This window comes from Phoca vitulina, unplaced genomic scaffold, assembly GCF_004348235.1.
Source record: "Phoca vitulina isolate PV1807 unplaced genomic scaffold, GSC_HSeal_1.0 scaffold39, whole genome shotgun sequence".
NCBI classification, from domain to species: Eukaryota; Metazoa; Chordata; class Mammalia; order Carnivora; family Phocidae; genus Phoca; species Phoca vitulina.
The window spans coordinates 11,698,218-11,716,269 of record NW_022589742.1 but is presented as its reverse complement, the minus strand read 5'-3'; the positions used below and the strand labels follow the sequence as shown (position 1 = coordinate 11,716,269).

General features: G+C 38.8%; 1 protein-coding gene across 3 annotated transcripts in view; it reads left to right on the top strand.

Moving 5' to 3' along the window:
* The window catches only part of PHF6 (PHD finger protein 6), a 47,229-nt gene that overhangs the window by 5,117 nt on the left and 24,060 nt on the right, over nucleotides 1-18,052 (top strand). For all 3 annotated transcript variants that reach the window (XM_032428255.1, XM_032428257.1, XM_032428254.1), the window contains 2 exons: nucleotides 13,141-13,274; nucleotides 13,548-13,591. In XM_032428255.1, the coding sequence (XP_032284146.1) occupies nucleotides 13,141-13,274; nucleotides 13,548-13,591 (178 nt within the window). The remainder of the gene's footprint in view (nucleotides 1-13,140; nucleotides 13,275-13,547; nucleotides 13,592-18,052) is intronic.

Here is an 18,052-nt window from a genome sequence, read left to right as displayed (position 1 = left end):
TTAGTATCGCTTTTCATGGCTTTTACTGTTCCTGTGAAACTCTGCTACATTGAATGATCCTGCAATTGTCTTCTTCTAGCAACCAGGTTGGCAGGATACTATGTTGCTGTTTTGGAAAAGTAACATCATCTCGGTTGGTATTTGTGATCCATTATGGTTTACATTGAAACAACGTCTCTTCATTTGGTTATTATTTTTCTCCTTTGAACCCTTTACTGAAGTTATATCTGCAAATGTGCCGTCAGTAGCTTCACTATTAAGTGCTCCATTATTTTAAAGATGGGTTGGGCAGAACATAAGTCTATGTTCTTAGGCACTGGATAATCTCATATTTCACAAAGAATCTGAGGAGCAGAACTAGGAACTATCATTTCGATGACCAGGAATAAACTATTTTTTAGAAGTTGTCAGTCTTGTAGTAGTAGAAAAAAAAAAGCAATATGAAGAAGTTCAAGGATTTGAGACTTGCTTTAGGATAAATAGTCTAAAACCCTAGGATCAGTATTGGCACAAATGGGAATTCAGAGGTCAGACAGTTTTTGTGGCAGTGAGACCTTAACTGAAAGTATTTATCTTCCCCCACCCCCAAAACTGTAGTAGTAATAGAATGCTTCATTTTTTTTTAGTGTGATTTTTTATTTGGTGGTTTCAGATTTCTTCATGTTTTTAAGGCTTGCTGATTTTTGAGAAACAGAGCAGTATGTTTTTATTTCTTAGTCCTTAAAAACAAATTCAGATGTAAAGAAAGAATACTATTTACCTGAAAGTGGTTGTACTGTAAACCTTATTACCCCATTATTTATTCCTTGGCATTATGAATATGCCTGGAAAATGCTTCTACATCCTGACTTGTTAGCATTTTTGTCACTTGGCATGACTGCTCTGGTCCGAACGGGAGCCGTTTTAGTCTCTAATGTTACTTACTATTAACAAATCCAAGGCCTAGTTTTACATGAAGCAGCAGTGTACATCTGGCAGCATTGCTAAATCCAGTGGAGATTTCATTTATTTGGACTTGTTTGTGCAGAGAGCACCAGAACTTTGTACAGGTTTCACTAATATAAATTGTTTTGATTAATTTTTAATGGTATGGTGCAGGGAGTTAATTTTTTCCCAAGTGTAGTGAGTTATAAAGAATTAAATTTGTCCCTTGATCTAGGGAGTGGAAGAACATTGGAGGTTCAGACCACAAGCTATAGTAAGTAACAGACTTGGATGTGAATCCTAGCTCTGTCACTAACTAGCTGGATGACCCTGGGCAATTTATCTACTTCTCTGCGCCATGTTTCCCTCACCTGCTAAAAGGAGATAGTGACAGGACTTGTCTCACAGGGATATTGTGAGAATTAAAAGAGAGACTATACGGGACTTAGCATGTGCCTAGCACGTGGTTAGGACTTGATAAATGATAGCACCCATTGTAGTTAGTGTTTATAAATAATGATATCCTGCTAATGGCATTGTAGGCTAGTGAAAAGCATGCTGGCTGGGAAAGTCATGAGGCTTGTTTTTTGTTTTTTGGTTTTTTTTTTTTTCAATAACTCCACCACTGACACATTATGTGACTTTAGACAGGTTGTTAACTTATTTGTCTTTTCGCCAATGGTAAACAGATAATACTGTATCACTGCTTACTAAACAGCGATGTTCCTGTGGCTAAACAGTTCTATGAAAGATAGAGTTACCTTAGGAAAGATGTTTAAAAAGCTATTTTGAGGCTGTGGGCATCTAGTAGTAAGGAATAGGGTCACAAGGAGGGAACTCTTGAGCCTAGTACATAGTTTTGCTTCTTTTCCTTCTCCCAACTGTCAGAATTTAAATAAGTTACATAGGGGATAGGGCTAGAGTAGCATTCATATATTTAACTTTGATTTCTAGGTGAAAAATAGGTCATGAATACCTGTTGAAAATAAACAGGAGTGCTGGTTCCTGGGTGCTTTCAAGTCAGGTTCCAGCCTATACCTGGTGTTGGCTTAAGATAGGTGCTTACTCGCCCGAAAGAAAAGTAAAGAGAAAAGAGTCTGGGGCTTGCAGTGAAAGTGTTTAGGTGACCAGATGGGTCAGAGTCTTGAGAGCGTGGGAGATCACAGAACAGGAGGTACAGGTATGTGGTTTCTGTGTTCTTACTGCCACCGGCAGTTTTCCAAGGTTTTCATGTCAGTCACAAAGATCAGGGGAGGAAAGCAATTCTGTATGAGCACATTCATCTCTTTTGCATTACTTTTCGGCACCGAGATGGACCAGGAAGAATGTGCCAGAGTACTAAGGATTTTATCATTTGAGTCTTTGTTTTTGCAGTTAAGACCAATATATATATTTCCAGAATGGTTTCCAGTTCCTTTTGCAGCCATATGGAGACAGCACATCTGTACCATCTACTCTTAATTCTCCAGCCAGCTAGCCAAGAAGTGCAAATTTCCAAGTAAAATTATATGAATCATCGTCCCTGTTTGCATTTTCTTTAAGGAGATACTTGGGAGGAGTACATTTGAAGAACATACTCTTTCTGGTTGAAGCTAGGTGGTGAAATCATTAAGAGTATCTACATCGGATAGTTACCGTTGGAATTGGTAACTGTGTCAGATGTATCACTCTGAGAACAGGAGTTCAGAAGGCCATTTAGTTCACCTTCCTCAACGCCTATGCAAGATTGCCTCCAAGCCATCCAACATAACATTTTCATCTCTGCTCTTCTTAAATATATCCAGAGGTTGTGATTCTACCCAAGCAACTTGAATCGTGACCATAATTATATGACACTCTTCAGAATTGAGAAATTCATCCTTCTTTATAACTTAATTATCTCACTTAATTTAAGCTGTTTATTCTAGGTCTCTCTCCTTCCATTAAAGGAAGTATTTGGGTTTTTTCTTTATTAAAACTGGAAAATCTTTCATATACTTGATGAGTATCCGCAGGTCACTCCTAAACTTTCCCCTTTTCAAACTAAATTTTACACGTTTAAAGAAAGCCTCTGAACATTTTTCCTGTTTTTTTTTTTTTTTTTCCAATAGTAGAAATAGCTAACATTTATTGAACACTTAATATGTGGGCAAAGTACTTTAAATACATGATTCTTTATAATCCTGACAATCATAATGTGAGATGGGAGGTATTAATTCTCCCTTTATGGACGAGGAAGCTGAGGCCCGGAGAAGTAACCTGCCTAAGGTCCTATTACTACTAAGTGGCAGAGCTGCCATTTGACTTTAGGGCCAGTGAACTCCACAGCTAGAACTCTTGATCACCCCAGCTTATACTAGACTGCCTTTTAAGCTACCCAACCCAAAACCAGATTTTAAAAAATATAATTATTAGAGCTTAGTAGTTTTTTTTTTTTTTTTTAAAGATTTTATTTATTTATTTGACAGAGAGACACAGCGAGAGAGGGAACACAAGCAGGGGGAATGGGAGAGGGAGAAGCAGGCTTCCTGCTGAGCAGGGAGCCCGATGCGGGGCTCGATCCCAGGACCCTGGGATCATGACCTGAGCCGAAGGCAGATGCTTAACGACTGAGCCACCCAGGTGCCCCAGAGCTTAGTAGTTTTTTGAAAAATGTGGAACTACTACTGGATTTAGGACATAATCAGACTCCTTTTAACATGTATTAATAGCACTGTTAGTTTTTAGGACAAAAATCTTATATACGTACTAGGTAAGAGTATTCTGATTCTTTGTTACCCTCAAGATATTTTTTGTGGCCTCTAAAAATGGAAAGACCAGTTTAACATGGTTCTAATGGAGTGTTTGGCACCCTAGAGAAATGGGGTATCTGATTTTGAGAGTTTATGATCTAAATATTGGGTATGCCATGAATCTGCATATCTGACAATTCATAGGTACACCTTTTTCTGTGTGGGAGGAGCCTTGCCTATTTAGGTAAGTAAGACTGCTTCCTAGAAATGGCAACATTTAAAAAAGGGAGGGGGGAATGAGTCCAGGAAATAGGTTAACTACCAGAATGGGTCATTGAGACCGGCAGTAATGGATTCGAGTTAAGGTGGGATAACGGTAAGGTCTTTGAACCTTAGGCAGGAATTTCTTCTTGGATAGGAGGGGATGGGGACAGGCAAAGCAGTTTTCAGGAGAAAAGGGATATACAGTAGTCATTGTGGAGAATGAAATATAATCATGGCAGCATATTTGTCTGCTGTACGTAAATGTCCTGCAAGGGCATCTTAAAACTCAACCTGTCTAAACCATTATTCATCATCTTCCCTGCCCGGAACCCCGATTCTCTTTCTGAATCCGTTACCTTCAACTCTTCTTACACATCTGTCACATTGGTTCTCCTTTGGGATGTCTCTGCTGACTTTTCTTTCGTAATGTTACCCTGTACGCAGTCTTCCTTTTCCCATCCTTCCAACATACTGCTGCTAATTGCTGGATCTCTACTTCCCTGACTTCGAACTTGCACTGACGCCTTCGTGATACAAAATCATACCCAGAGGCCTCAGCCTGTCCTTCAGAAGTCATAACTCACCTTGTCCGTTCTTGATCTCATTCTCTGTCCTCTTGGCTTCCCAAACATCTGTTTGTCCCCACTGCTGTGCACATACTGATATTATTCATTCTAGCTGTTTCCTAGCTGCCTCTCAGTTCTGTTTTTAAGTTCAGCTCAAACTTCACCTCTGTCATAGAGTTTAACATGATATGCATGGTATTTGTTACATGTGTGCAAGCCTTTCTTCCCCACTATATTCTGGTCTCTGGAAGGGTGGAGACTCTTCTCTTGGCCTAGCATAGGATTAAGTGGGGATAATGCATGGAAGACACTTAGCACAGTACTCGATGTCTCATTTGTGCTCAATAGCATTCTAATCAATAGGTGGGCACTCATTAATTGTTGGATTGTTGGAGAAGAGCTTCAGTTGGATAATAGTGTGAAACCTTAATAATGGGCTAGGTGTAGATTGGCCAGGGAAGTAATGGTAGAGCATAAAATTCCTCTTTTTTGGTTAATCAGTGCTCTAGTGTGGTTTGCAGCTCTAGCGGTTTGAAAAGGAAGGAGAGAAATCTAGTGGGAAAAAATCCAGTTGGTTATTTGTTCAGGATGGTGGAGAGCTGTGTATGCCTCACCCAGGAGGGTTTGCATGTTTCTTCAACATTCCCTGGCCCAGTGTGGTGTTATTTTTGTTGTTTCCCTGGGCATGGTATTTGTCAAGCCCTCGCCCTAGAATCTAGAATTCATCTCTCTGTCCATTTATCAGTTATTTAATTTAGTGCCTACTTTGTACCAAGCACAAGGCAAGACACCTCGGTGGCGGTGCCACTGTGAATACATACAGTTTAGCCTTAGGAGTATGTAGAGAATGCCACCGGAGAGCTGGGATGGAGGAGCATCAGTAATTCTATTGGGGAAGTCAGAAGGCTTCATAGAAAGTGACATTTGAAATGTGTTCCAGTGGGAAAGTGATGTCGTAGAAGTCAGAGGGGGGAGAGTTTCAAGGAGGAGGAAGTGGGCAAAGATACTAGGTAAGTATTAAATGCCAGTGCTATTTTAAAGTAGAGTGAATGGCTCATTTAGCATTCAGTAAGGACAAAACGGAGTGCCCACAGTGCATAGAATGCTACGGCTGTTCACTGCATGCAGAGAAGCAGAAGATACCAGGTGATCGGTCAGTGGTGCTACTAAATCCTTAGAGCAGTGGTCCTTACCCAACTATGAAATCTGAAGGGGAGTGAGCAGGGGATTGCAGGCGTGTATCTTTTGAAAAAGGTTCCCAAATAATTTTTTCAAAAGATTTTATTTGAGAGAGAGAGAGAGCGCATGCGCACCAGTGTGGGGGGAGGGGCAGAGGGAGAAGCACATCTCTGCTGCGCAGGGAGCCTGACAACACAGGGGCTCAATCCCAGGACCCTGGGATCATGACCTGAGCCAAAGGCAGATGCTTAACCAACTGAGCCACCCAGGCGCCCGCGCTCCCCCCCCCCCCCAATGATTTTTGATGAACACTCTTGGTTATGGACCATTGCCTTAGAGGGGTCGGCAAACTTTGTGTCCAGGGCCAGATTATAACTATTTAAGGATTTGCCAGCTATATTGTCTCCGTTGCAGTCACAGACAATACACAAGGAAATGAGAATGTGTTCCAATAAAACTTTATTTTCAGAAATGGATGGTGGGCTGGATTGGACTTGCAGGACCCTGCCTTAGGGTATTTTTGTGGAAAAACAGGTAAATTCTTCCTGCAGATTTGTTCACTGGCCTCATTGTCATCTGTGTAACTAAGTGTAAATCCATCATGAGTGTATTCATCTATATGTGTATTTTTTTATAAAGCTCAGATTATGGCATGCAGATTAATTTTAATGTGTGCAAATATTTTACCTGTCATTTATATTAAAATGAATTTTGCTTTACTTTGGAGGTGATTAAGGAGAATGAATGTAAGGCGAAAGAGAAACTTCAAGTCCAGTGATGGAGAAAATCAGGTCTTTGACTATTACTGAATAAGTTAATTTTTTTTCCTTTGCCTTCATTAAATACTTCTTTGTAATTGGGAATAATGTAAATTTATGTCATTATATAACTAGTTCTCATTTATTTGTGCTAATGGAGGAGAACCCAAACCAGTAATGTAAAATAATCTATGTCTGGTTTGGGGGTATATCTTGGTACTTACTTGAGCATGGATGTGTATTTGACATTCTTCACTGATTAAGAATAGCAGGCAGCATGTTTAGAGTTTAGAGTATCCTCAGCCTGAGAGACATACACCTGAGAACAGCCTGAACCTATCGATCTGAGCTCAGAAAAACTCTGAATGTTTTCAGGTGAAAAAAAAAAAACCTTCAAAAGCTACAATAAGAGAATTTAAATTGCTCATCAGTGATGACTCATAAAGTATGAGTATGGAGTATGTGATATTCAGAGCAAGGTCGGGGGACTAGGTTAAGGAAGAACTTGATAGGCTTACTTAGTTCATGGCCCTCCAGTTCTAAAAAGATTTCTGAACTGATTTGTTCAGTAACTGCTTAGATTTAGTCTGTTACTCTAGTAAAAACAAGTACTTTTCAGTGGCCCTGTTCTTTAGAAACACTTGGAATTTAAGGTCCTAACCTATCAGGTGTGTGCTTTTCTGATGACTTTGATGGCTTTCAGATGTCATTTTTGCTTACTAGCTTTCCATTTAGACCTAATTATTATATAAAGTTTATTATTATTAATAATATATTGTGAAATTTGTGCTTTTATAAGACCCTCTTCAAAATGCTGAACTATTTTTTTTAATTGTAGCCCTAGCATAAACCAGAAACAGTCCTGAGTTCATGTTCCACCCTACCATGCAGTGCTATTTTTAGGATTTTTTTTTGAAGATTTTATTTATTTATTTGAGAGAGAGAGTGCGCGCGCGCACAGAGGGAGAGGGAGAAGCAGACTCCTCCTGGATCAGGGAGCCCGACGTGGGGTTCGATCCCAGGACCCTGAGATCATGACCTGAGCCAAAGGCAGACGCTTAACCGCCTGAGCTACCCAGGTGCCCCATAGGAGTTTTTAAAAAATATTTATTTATTTTTAGAGACAGTGAGTGAGAGCAGGAGGAGGGGCAGAAGGAGAGGGAGAGAATCTCAAGCAGACTCTGCACTGAGCGTGGAGCCTGATGTGGGGCTCGATCCCAGGACCCTGAGATCATGACCTGGGCTGAAATGAAGGGTTGGTCACTCAACTATCTGAGCTACCCAGGCACCTCTCTTCTTAGGAATTTTTAACCTGTAAATCAGACAGCTGTCACTTAACCAGATAATTCTGAGGTCACTCTGAGCTTTCTAACCATGTTGGATAGGTGAGGTCTTCCTGTAAGTAAAGTAATGAACCTGGAGTTTAGGAGCATTTTTTTAGGCAGCTCTGAAAACTTACCCCAACTGCCTTGTCCCGCATTCTGGTTTTTACTGGAGGTAGTGTTATCTGTTATTGAAAACGACAGACGCCAGTGTCAGGTGGACTGCCCTCACTTTATTTTTGTCTCATGTCTCCTGTGCAGATACCCTAGGTACCCTGTTCCCAACTCCAGTGCCTTTGGCATGTTTTCTTTGCCTACAGACTCAAGAATATGGCCTCATTTTGGAGCCTCTCTGGCATTGTCGTACGTGTATAGCTCTCTTCTTGGAGCAGATGTCTTGAGAGCAGTAACTACTTGGCTGTGAGGATTTAGATCTGTACAGTGGTGGTCGGTCACTGATACACATGGTCCACACACGGCAGTTAAGCTGTGCAAAGCTAAGTCGTAGCAAGCCCTTTGTCCCTTGCTTCCCTATGACTCTGTCTAGCCATCAGACTCTAGCTTTTCCCCCAAAAGCCATCCCTTTCTGCCTATCCTAGAAGTTGGGAATCTCATTTTAGTTTTACTTTGTGTCTATCTGTGCCCTTGGCTGAGTTTTCCCTGAGCTTTACCCATAGCTACTGAGAAAGCAGTATTTCTCCTTTTATTCCTTAGGACTTCTGCCTTTTACAAACTGAATTTCAGCCCTGGCCTCGTTCAGTTGACTGAGGAGCAGGTACATGCCAGCCTCTGGCTCCCACAGGACTTTAGCTAAGTCATAGTCCTTTCGGTTCCCTTTGTCGGCTCTTATGTGTGACTTAGTTCCTCTTTAATCTGTGGGTCAGTCCCTTGAGACTCAGTTTGTCAGGTACAGCTTAACGTTAACATAGGATAGCTTCACAGATTTTAGAATGGTGGTTACCACAGACAGGCAGGGAGGGTGCGGAGATGTTGGTTAAAGGATACAAAGTTGCATTTCACTAACGTTAAAATATTGTGCCATACATCCTAAATATATATAACTCTTAGCAAAAAAAAAAAAATTTAAAGTTAGTATAGCTTCTAACCATACTATAAAGATGACGTGCAAACATCTGTACTAGGATGGGGCCTTTTTTTTCCAGTCTCCCCATTTCAGAAGAGGTGATTGAGTTTTGAGGCTTACTAGGTCTACTAGGTAGCAAACTGAAGAGAGGAGGAAAAATAAAAGAAAAATCATTATCAACAAATTTTCACCTCTACTTAAAGAACTTGAAATCAGGGTATGAACAGGATAAGCTGACAGTTGACATTTATACTTCTGTTGGGGGCAGGAAATTAGCCCTCAACAGAATATTTGCTGTGTGGGATAGACATTTTTGCAGGGGGAAGAGGTCCACAGTTACTTCACCATGTTCCTGTCAGGTGAACTTTCATTTTCCTACATTTGAAAGAGTCACGGGTAGTGCAAACTTGATGTTAAATGACAGCTGACAGTCCTTCTGCTAGGAGCCCAGTAGGGACTGTGACAAATTTGAGGGCAAATGTTTTATGTAAAGAGAAATACAGGATAACATTATTTGGGTCCAACCAACTGCAGCCTTGCTGTGTTGGGGATCCCATTTTCCTAGGACTCTACTTTTTTCAAGAGAGGTCGTCTTTGTTTTATTTCCCATAACTTTCTTTTTTTTTTTTTAAGGAAAGTGTACAGCCACCTATCTGGTTTTCCAACTTCTCTAATTTTTCTTTTTCTGTCTTGATTCTCAACCTTGTATCTCACAGGGCTAATCTTTTCCTCCCAAATATTCTCACCTCTCTTCATTCTGTGCCCCTTCAACTGGATTGTTCTTCTCAATTTTACCTTTCCAAATTCTAGATCAGACTCTTCAAATTTGTAGACACGCTTGAAGATTATTATGTTAAATCTGTAGGTATTAGAACATGAATGAGAAAAAATATACCGGAAGATATTAAAATCTTCAATAACAGTAAGCTTAAAGTGAACACATTTATCAAGCACTGCTTTGTAAAGCACAGTGTCAGTCTTCCAAAAAACTCAAGTCTAGAAACAACTGATGGATAAAATCTATACATTTATGAGTATAATTAGCCGTACAAGGAAGTAAAATGGTAAGAACCAAAATGAATACTGTATCTTAAGTCCCACAGGAGTTCAGGGATAAAAGAATTATTTAGGGGTTGGGGTGTATAGTATAGCAGACTTCAAGATAACAGTTATGTTTCCATTTTGTGTTCATAGGTACATAAGCATGTTTAAATTGTATATTTAGTTTTATTATGGGTACTTTTTGCTATTAGCATCTTGCCAGAATTTCATATACAAGTGGGTATTTTGGCTTTTATATGAATGCTGCTTAAAATAGATCCAGTAAATTCTAATTGAGAAAAATTCCTACTGCTAACCTTAAAAAGAATTTTCCACTCTTTGAAACCATTTTTATTGGAATATCTTCTTCTTTTCTTCCTTGAGGAACTGACAAAAGTGAGAATGAGCTTTTTCTCACTGAAAAATTTTTATCTGTCCTAAATTGCTGTAGTTAACTCGTGATACTTTGGGCAGATTTAAATTAAGAACCAGCAAAGACAAATTTTGATATATTTTGGACATTTGGTTTCCTTCTTATTCTCAATAAACTGATAGATGGATATTAAAAGCATTTGCTAGTGTATTCCCCCCAAAATAATTTTTTGTATGTGAAAGTATTTTTGCCCATTGTAGAAAAATCAGAAAATACAGGAAATTGTAAAGAAAACCAACCACCTAGTGACAGCCCCTCAGCATTTTGCTGTACCTACTTCCTCCCATTTTCAAAGAACTTATAAACATAATTGTGATCATAATTAACATAGTTTTGTATCCTGCTTTATTCTTCATTTAGTATTATACATAAACATTTTCCCATGCCATTAAGTTTTCTTTGGAGAGTGGCTATAGAATATTTCTAAATATGGGTGTGCTATAATTCAAAGATTTTTCAGTTGTTTTCCATGAGTGGTTTTACATTTTGGACTATTGTAAACAGTTCTGCAATGAAGATGATATGTATATAAATCATTTGAATCTCATTTTTTTAGACTAGATTAATAGAAGTAAAGTTAGTGGATCGGGAAATAAGAACTTTTTTTTTTTTTTTTAAAGATTTTATTTATTTATTTGAGAGAGAGAATGAGATAGAGATAGAGAGAGAGCATGAGACGGGGGAGGGTCAGAGGGAGAAGCAGACTCCCTGCCGAGCAGGGAGCCCGATGCGGGACTCGATCCTGGGACTCCAGGATCATGACCTGAGCCGAAGGCAGTTGCTTAACCAACTGAGCCACCCAGGCGCCCCGGGAAATAAGAACTTTTTAATTAATTTATTTATTTATTTTAAAGATTTTATTTATTTATTTGACAGAGAGAGACACAGCGAGAGAGGGAACACAAGCAGGGGGAGTGGGAGAGGGAGAAGCAGGCTTCCCACCCAGCAGAGAGCCCGATGTGGGGCTTGATCCCAGGACCCTGGGATCATGACCTGAGCCAAAGGCAGACGCTTAACGACTGAGCCACCCAGGCGCCCCAATAAGAACTTTTTTAAAAGCTCTTTGATAAATAAGGCGAGCTGCTATCCAGAGTACAGTGATTTCCAGCAGGATATGAGAGGACCCATCTCACTGTATTTTTGCCAGTGTTGAGCCAAGTACAGTATTTTTAATAGTCCCTCCCCTCTCATTTTTGCTTGCTAATTGAATTCAAAATTTTTTTTTCAAAATATACCTGTGCAAATCCATTTTTGATGAAATTTCAAGATGAACTACTTGCAGTAGAGTTCTTCAAGAGGTGGGGTAATGTTCAACTTGTTAAGATAAAAAAAACAGGTTGTAAAATAGTATGTACAGAATTACATAGAAAAATACTTGCATGTAAACATTGTGACATGCTGTAAGTGCATTTCTGCTTGGTAAGCATGAGTTGTTTTTTTAATTTCCTTTTTGCCCTTGTGTTTTCCAAAATTTCTATAGTGTGTTTTTTTGATGAAAGATATAATTTGCTAAAATGATAAAACTTCATAATTAAGCTGTAGTATGAATGCTCACCTTCTCAAGAATTTACAAGCCACCCAAAGGTATTTAACAGCTTTTCCTGCTTGATAATTTGGCACAATATTTCTTTTTACAGTAATACTTTGAGGTTTCTGTATTTAAGGAAATGGAGTATTTCCCTAGTATTAATAATGGGCACTGGCCCTCATGTTTTCTGGGATGTACCTGTATTGAGAATGTTTCTGACTTAGACAGGAGTATTTCTTAAATGACAGTTTGAATGAGAGGTTGAGTGTTTGACTTGCTTAGAGAAGTGTAAGGAATTTTATTGGAATTTATATTAGCTTCTCAGTATACCCAAATTGCTCAGGGGCCAAGTAATCCAAAAGTTAGGATGGTAAGTGTTCTTTATGTTAAAATTAATAGAGGAATGAGAACAGTTCCGAATGAGGTATCTAGCAACCAAGAAACAGTTTTTAAGATTTACCTTACAGTGAATTTATTTTGGCATGGCATCTATAGCTTAGGAGGATAGCCTCCTTAAAACTGCACTCAGTACCGTATACTATGATATGTTAATCAAAACCACTAACAGTCATTGTTATGTGCTTTTTTTTTGAAGAGCTTTTTCCTACATTGAGAGCATAAGCTAGTTAAACAATAAGAATTATCTAATAAAGTCAGAAGGTAAATTACATTAAAATACGTTTAGAGTCCATTCTTCTATTTGCCTGAATTCATAATACAAGAGGTAAGTAACATAGATTAAATTAAAATAGATGAGCATATTTTCACAAATTGACATCACAAAATATTTTTAGAGCTTGAGATATTTAAAAATCTACTCAATTTTTTATCCTTCTTCCCTCACTTGAAATTGATTTTACCAAGTTCCCCAATAGTATGTGAGGTTTTGTTTTGTTTTTTTGTTTTGTTTTGTTTTGTTTTTTTCCGATTTTCATTAAGTGGAAGTGTGAAGGAAAAATTTTTTCTGGTATGAGACATTTTTCGCAGTTACCCATTTCCAGGAAAATCTGGATTGTGAAAAGGTCTAAGTTATATACAGCTTACATTCCTGATTTGTAACATTTCAAATTTTCTCTTGACCACAGTGAAACAATAGACATTAATAATATTCCATTAATTTTGTCAGTGTTTAATCTGGGGGGAAAAATACCCCTAGTAGAATTTTATTCAGATTATTTCTAGGCGAGAAAACAAAAGTAGCATTATCAGTTACAAAACTTTTCAATAACCAATTTGTTTTCCTTGACAGAGATTGATATGCTTCTAACCTGACATCACGGCCTTAGCAAAATCGCACACTAATAATAATTATTTTATTGTTTTGCTGTAGATGTGTTCTTTGTGCCATTGTCCTGGAGCAACAATTGGTTGTGATGTGAAAACATGTCACAGGACATACCACTACCACTGTGCATTGCATGATAAAGCTCAAATACGAGAGAAACCTTCACAAGGAATTTACATGTAATTATTTAACTTCTCTTTAAGTTTTTTTTAGCAGTCATATTTTCTTTAGGCTTTTGTAAAAGTTTTTCCCATTTCAGAGCATTTCATCATCATTGTAAAGGGGGTTTTTGGTAAGGAATTTAATGGTTAGAGAAATGGCATAGGACGTTTAATAAGATTTTTGGAATCCAGCTTGTGGATGGGGTGAAGTGTACTGCTCATTTTCTTAATTTGAAAAACGAGTTTAGTTTGTTTACTTGATAATTTTTGATTTCTTCATTTTTTTTATAGGGTTTATTGCCGAAAACACAAGAAAACTGCACATAACTCTGAAGGTACGTCATGTAGCCACTTTTCAACATCAAGAAGAAATTTGAGTGAATTCTACTATACTAATTTTTGCCATAAGGTGTATCTCAATATTGAATACATTTCAAAGAATTAAGAAAAGTGTTAGGATAAACTACATAGTGAAAAAGATCTGGATTTTTGAGAAAATTTTTACCCCTGAAGTTTTTGTAAGGAGTACGTTGAGAATATATTTTATCTTTAGAAAAAAGGATGCTAGTGATTTTGGATTTCTGTGTTCATGTAAGTGTTAGTAGATTGTAAAATTAATAATTGGGATCTTTTTTACTGTCAGATGAGCTAGAGATACTGGTACCTTTTGTGATCACCAGGCTTCCTGTTAAATTTTCACATTGTACTTTTTTGAAAATATAGACATGTTCATAAGAAGTGATCAATTTTAAAATATATTAACTTTTAAAATTACTTTATAGTTTGTTTCCCCTTAAATTTATATAAAACAAGGTTAGGGGTGTTTATATGTAGTTAGCCAAGTTGTCCTTGGTCTTTAAAAGGGATGGGAAAGTTCTTAAATTGAATTCTGACTTGTTTCACACCTTTGCAAACAGATGGTTTTTTTTTTTTTTTTTTAAAGATTTTATTTATTTATTTGAGAGAGAGAAAGTGAGAGAGAGAGAGCGCAAGAGGGGGTAGGGTTAGAGGGAGAAGCAGACTCCCCACCGAGCAGGGAGCCCGACGCGGGACTCGATCCCGGGACTCCGGGATCATGACCTGAGCTGAAGGCAGTCGCTTAACCAACTGAGCCACCCAGGCGCCCCGCAAACAGATGGTTTTGATTAGCAATATACAAAGGCTTAGATTTAATCTGAGATTGTTCTATCCTTCCATTTAAATTAGATATCTTTAGTTTTTGTTAGCCTTTGAGAACGTGTTGCTTAGAATTAGAATGGTTTGAGGGGCGCCTCGGTGGCTCAGTCAGTTAAGCGTCTGCCTTCGGCTCAGGTCATGATCCCGGGTCCTGGGATCGAGCCCCACATCGGGCTCCCTGCTCGGCAGGAAGCCTGCTTCTCCCTTCTCCCACTCCCCCGCTTGTGTTCCTGCTCTTGCTATCTCTCTTTCTCTCTCTGTCAAATAAATAAATAAAATCTAAAATAAAAAAAAAGAATTAGAATGGTTTGAACCTGTTGATTTAGGAAGTGGTTTCCTGTGTCAAGATTTACGTAATTATCAGTGTTAGCATGTTAAAGTTTGTGACCCTTTTTGATATCTTAGATTGTGGCTATATCCTCCACTTTGGGACTCTACATTAGTTCCAATACTTCAGTGTAGTGCTGGTTTAAATATATAATCTTCAGCAAAAACTTGCCTTTAAATAATAAGAACAAAACATTTTGGAGGTGATAAAGTGCAACTGAGAAACCTTTAGTGTTTTCCTTTTTTTTTCCCTCATTTAGTTCTAGAATTCAATTAAAAAACCTTGTTCAAAGGTTAAGAGGAAGCTTGCCCACCTTTCGTTACTTCAGATTTTAACAAGTGTGTTTGATTCTCTTTAAGATTGTAGTGACCAGATGTGTATGGTAAACCAAGGGTTAAGAGTTAGGCTTTGTTGAGTACAAGTATAAGGATACACTGGGGCAGGATAGTTGAGCTTGGCAACAGTGATTAATGGAGCCGGCTTCCCTTTTATTCCCTCCATTTCTGAAGCTCATAGTACCATCTAGTGGTAGAGAAAAGTCACTGCAGACTGCGTAAAGTAAAATAATTTTGACCACCTTTTTGCTTTGAGAAACTTATTGAGAAAGATTTAACACTTTAATTTTTTTTTAAGATTTTATTTATTTGACAAAGAGAGAGAGCACAAGTAGGCAGAGCGGTAGGCAGAGGGAGAGGGAGAAGCAGCCCGGGGGCGCCGCCCTCCCCCCCCCCCCCCCCCCACTGAGCAGGGAGCCTGATGCGGGACTCAGATCCCAGGACCCTGGGATCATGACCTGAGCTGAAGGCAGACGCTTAACCAACTGAGCCACCCAGGTGCCCTAAGTTAACACTTTTCAAGATGACTGTTTTTTAATGTAACTGGCAGGATTCCTACAATTCAAATTCGTGATACAGTTGTTTTGAATTTTGGGTTCAGTGTATACTTTTGTAGCACTTTGGGACCCCTTGTATTATCGATGTATATGCAGTGTGTTTATGCTCATATTGTAGAACTTGAAGCATAATCTTACAATTTAAAGGCATCTCAGAGTTTGTATTTCTTGAATTTTGGCTTTTATCAGTTTTATCTAAGGTTTAATTTACTTGATATTGAGGGCTTTGTCAGAAACAGAACTTCTGGTTATTTCATTGTTCTAATGGGAAAGCTGTGTTCTACTTTGCAATTATAATCTGTGGTTGGGGTTTATAGGGTTATACTTCAAGGACTCCCTTTGAGACCTGTCCCACGGTAGTACGTGCAGCAGAGAGGAATTGATAGCTGTGGCAATGTCTCGAGCATTTGCCGTGTGGCTCAGTAACCTCGTTTGCTAATACTTAAAATGCAAAATACTCCATAATCCAGTCTGTTCATATTAGTTTGATGTAATATGAACTGTGTTTTGAAATACTAAATTTGAGGATCTCTTTACCATCTCCATAGTTTTGCCTTTTCCAGAATGTCATCTAGTGAGAATCATACCATATGTAGCCTTTTCAGGTTGGCTTCTTTCACCTAGTTGGCCTTTTTGGGGAGGGCAGCGGATTAGTTGATATGTAAATGATTACAAGAAAGGATCTGATAGGCAAGAAGAGATTGAAGGTCCCGGAAAGAAGGGAGATTCAGTGCACAAACAGAAGAATTGCCCTGTGATGGGAGAACATTTCCGTTGTAATAGGAGAGAAGGAAGAGGAGGGGTGGTTCCTAACTGGTCTGTTTTCTCTGTGAGGGAGAATGTAGGGTGAGGCATGAGGGTTGGAAATTGAAGGAGAGAGGAGAAAGTTTGAAAGAATAGTTGTGAAGACTGGGAGAGGAAGTTTGCTTAGAGAAATGTGAGGTTTCCAGACTGGATAGAGAGGGCTCAGTTCAGGTTGTTAACCGTTAATTTATATATAGTGATACCCTCAGGTTGTGTGACTTCCTCCAGCAATTCAGGATCCTGTGTGTAGCACAGAGAAAGGGGTTAGTTGGTTAGTTCAGAATTGGGATTTTGCCAAGTGGGTTCAACAAAGTAGTAAAGGTAAAAGGGAGTTTAGGATATTTGCAAGGCAAAAAAATCCAAGATAGGGAAGTGAAGGCAGGAAAAAAAGAAACAGAAGGAATTAATAGACTGGGGGTCCTGATAAGGTTGAAGATGAATGAGAATGAAAGTACATGGGAAAGCAATCATTCTGTGGTCCCAAAGTGTGTGTGATTTATAGTGATTTCAGAGGTTAGAACCATTTTTAGGTGATTCTAAAGGTGTCTGGGTGTGATTATAGGAATTGGGTAGTTGATGGAGGACACCATTGAAGGTCAAGGAACTTGCTTGGATTGTCCCGTGGGCTGTTGAAATCACCCAGGATGCAGCAGGGACTAGGAAGGAGAAAAGAGCTGTGAGCTGTGTGCTAAAGAAAATCGGATGCATGGGGTAGAATGATTGGGAGTTGGTAATTATTAGCAACACGGAAGGGAGGAAGGTAGTGTAGTCGGTGTACCAGCACAATTGGCATCATCTGGGAGTTGGTTAGAAACGCCTAACTCGAGCGCCCCTCCCCCGACCTACTAAATCGGCATTGCCACTTTAACAGATCCCAGGTGGTTTGTTTGCATGTTAAAGTTTGAGAAGCCGTGGTTTAGCTGAATGACGTGGACCTCAGGCGCAGGGCTTTTTACAAGGGGATACAGAACTAATGGTTCAACAAGGCTGTCTAGTAGAACTGACAGTGACAGTGGAGGTGTTCTATATTTGCACCATCCGGTATGGTAGCCACTAGCCACATGCGGTTGTTGAGCACTTAAAATGGTTTAGTACCCTCCTAGTCTTAATAGGAATTTATACATTAAAAATGGACAGGAAAAGCCAGAATTAAATCCTGCATCTTATGTGTTTCCCCCCCTTTGGCCTATGTGTTTAGATAATAGATATATTCTTTACCTTTTTTTTTAAAGCAATATTTTTAAAATGTCAAACATTAGCAATAGCATGTAGGTCTAGCTTGTAACTGCTGCTAGTTTCTGAATTGTAGAAGTACTTGAACATGACAGCTTGTCAGCAGTAAACATTTGAGTACCTACAAGGAACTGTGATTACGTCTTGTGGTTCTTCTAAAATCCTTTTCATTAAGGGGTTAAAGCTTTTCTGTTTAATAATTTATATGGAGCAAAGCATCTGTGATGAGATAGAAAGCAGTAGAATAGCTGCTGAGTGTTAGCTGTTCGTAGCAAGAATGTGTAGATTCTAAAGTTGTGATCACAAACATAACCTCAGCTCAGTTTGGGTTCTTGACATTGTAAGTAGCCAAATTTGTGGCTT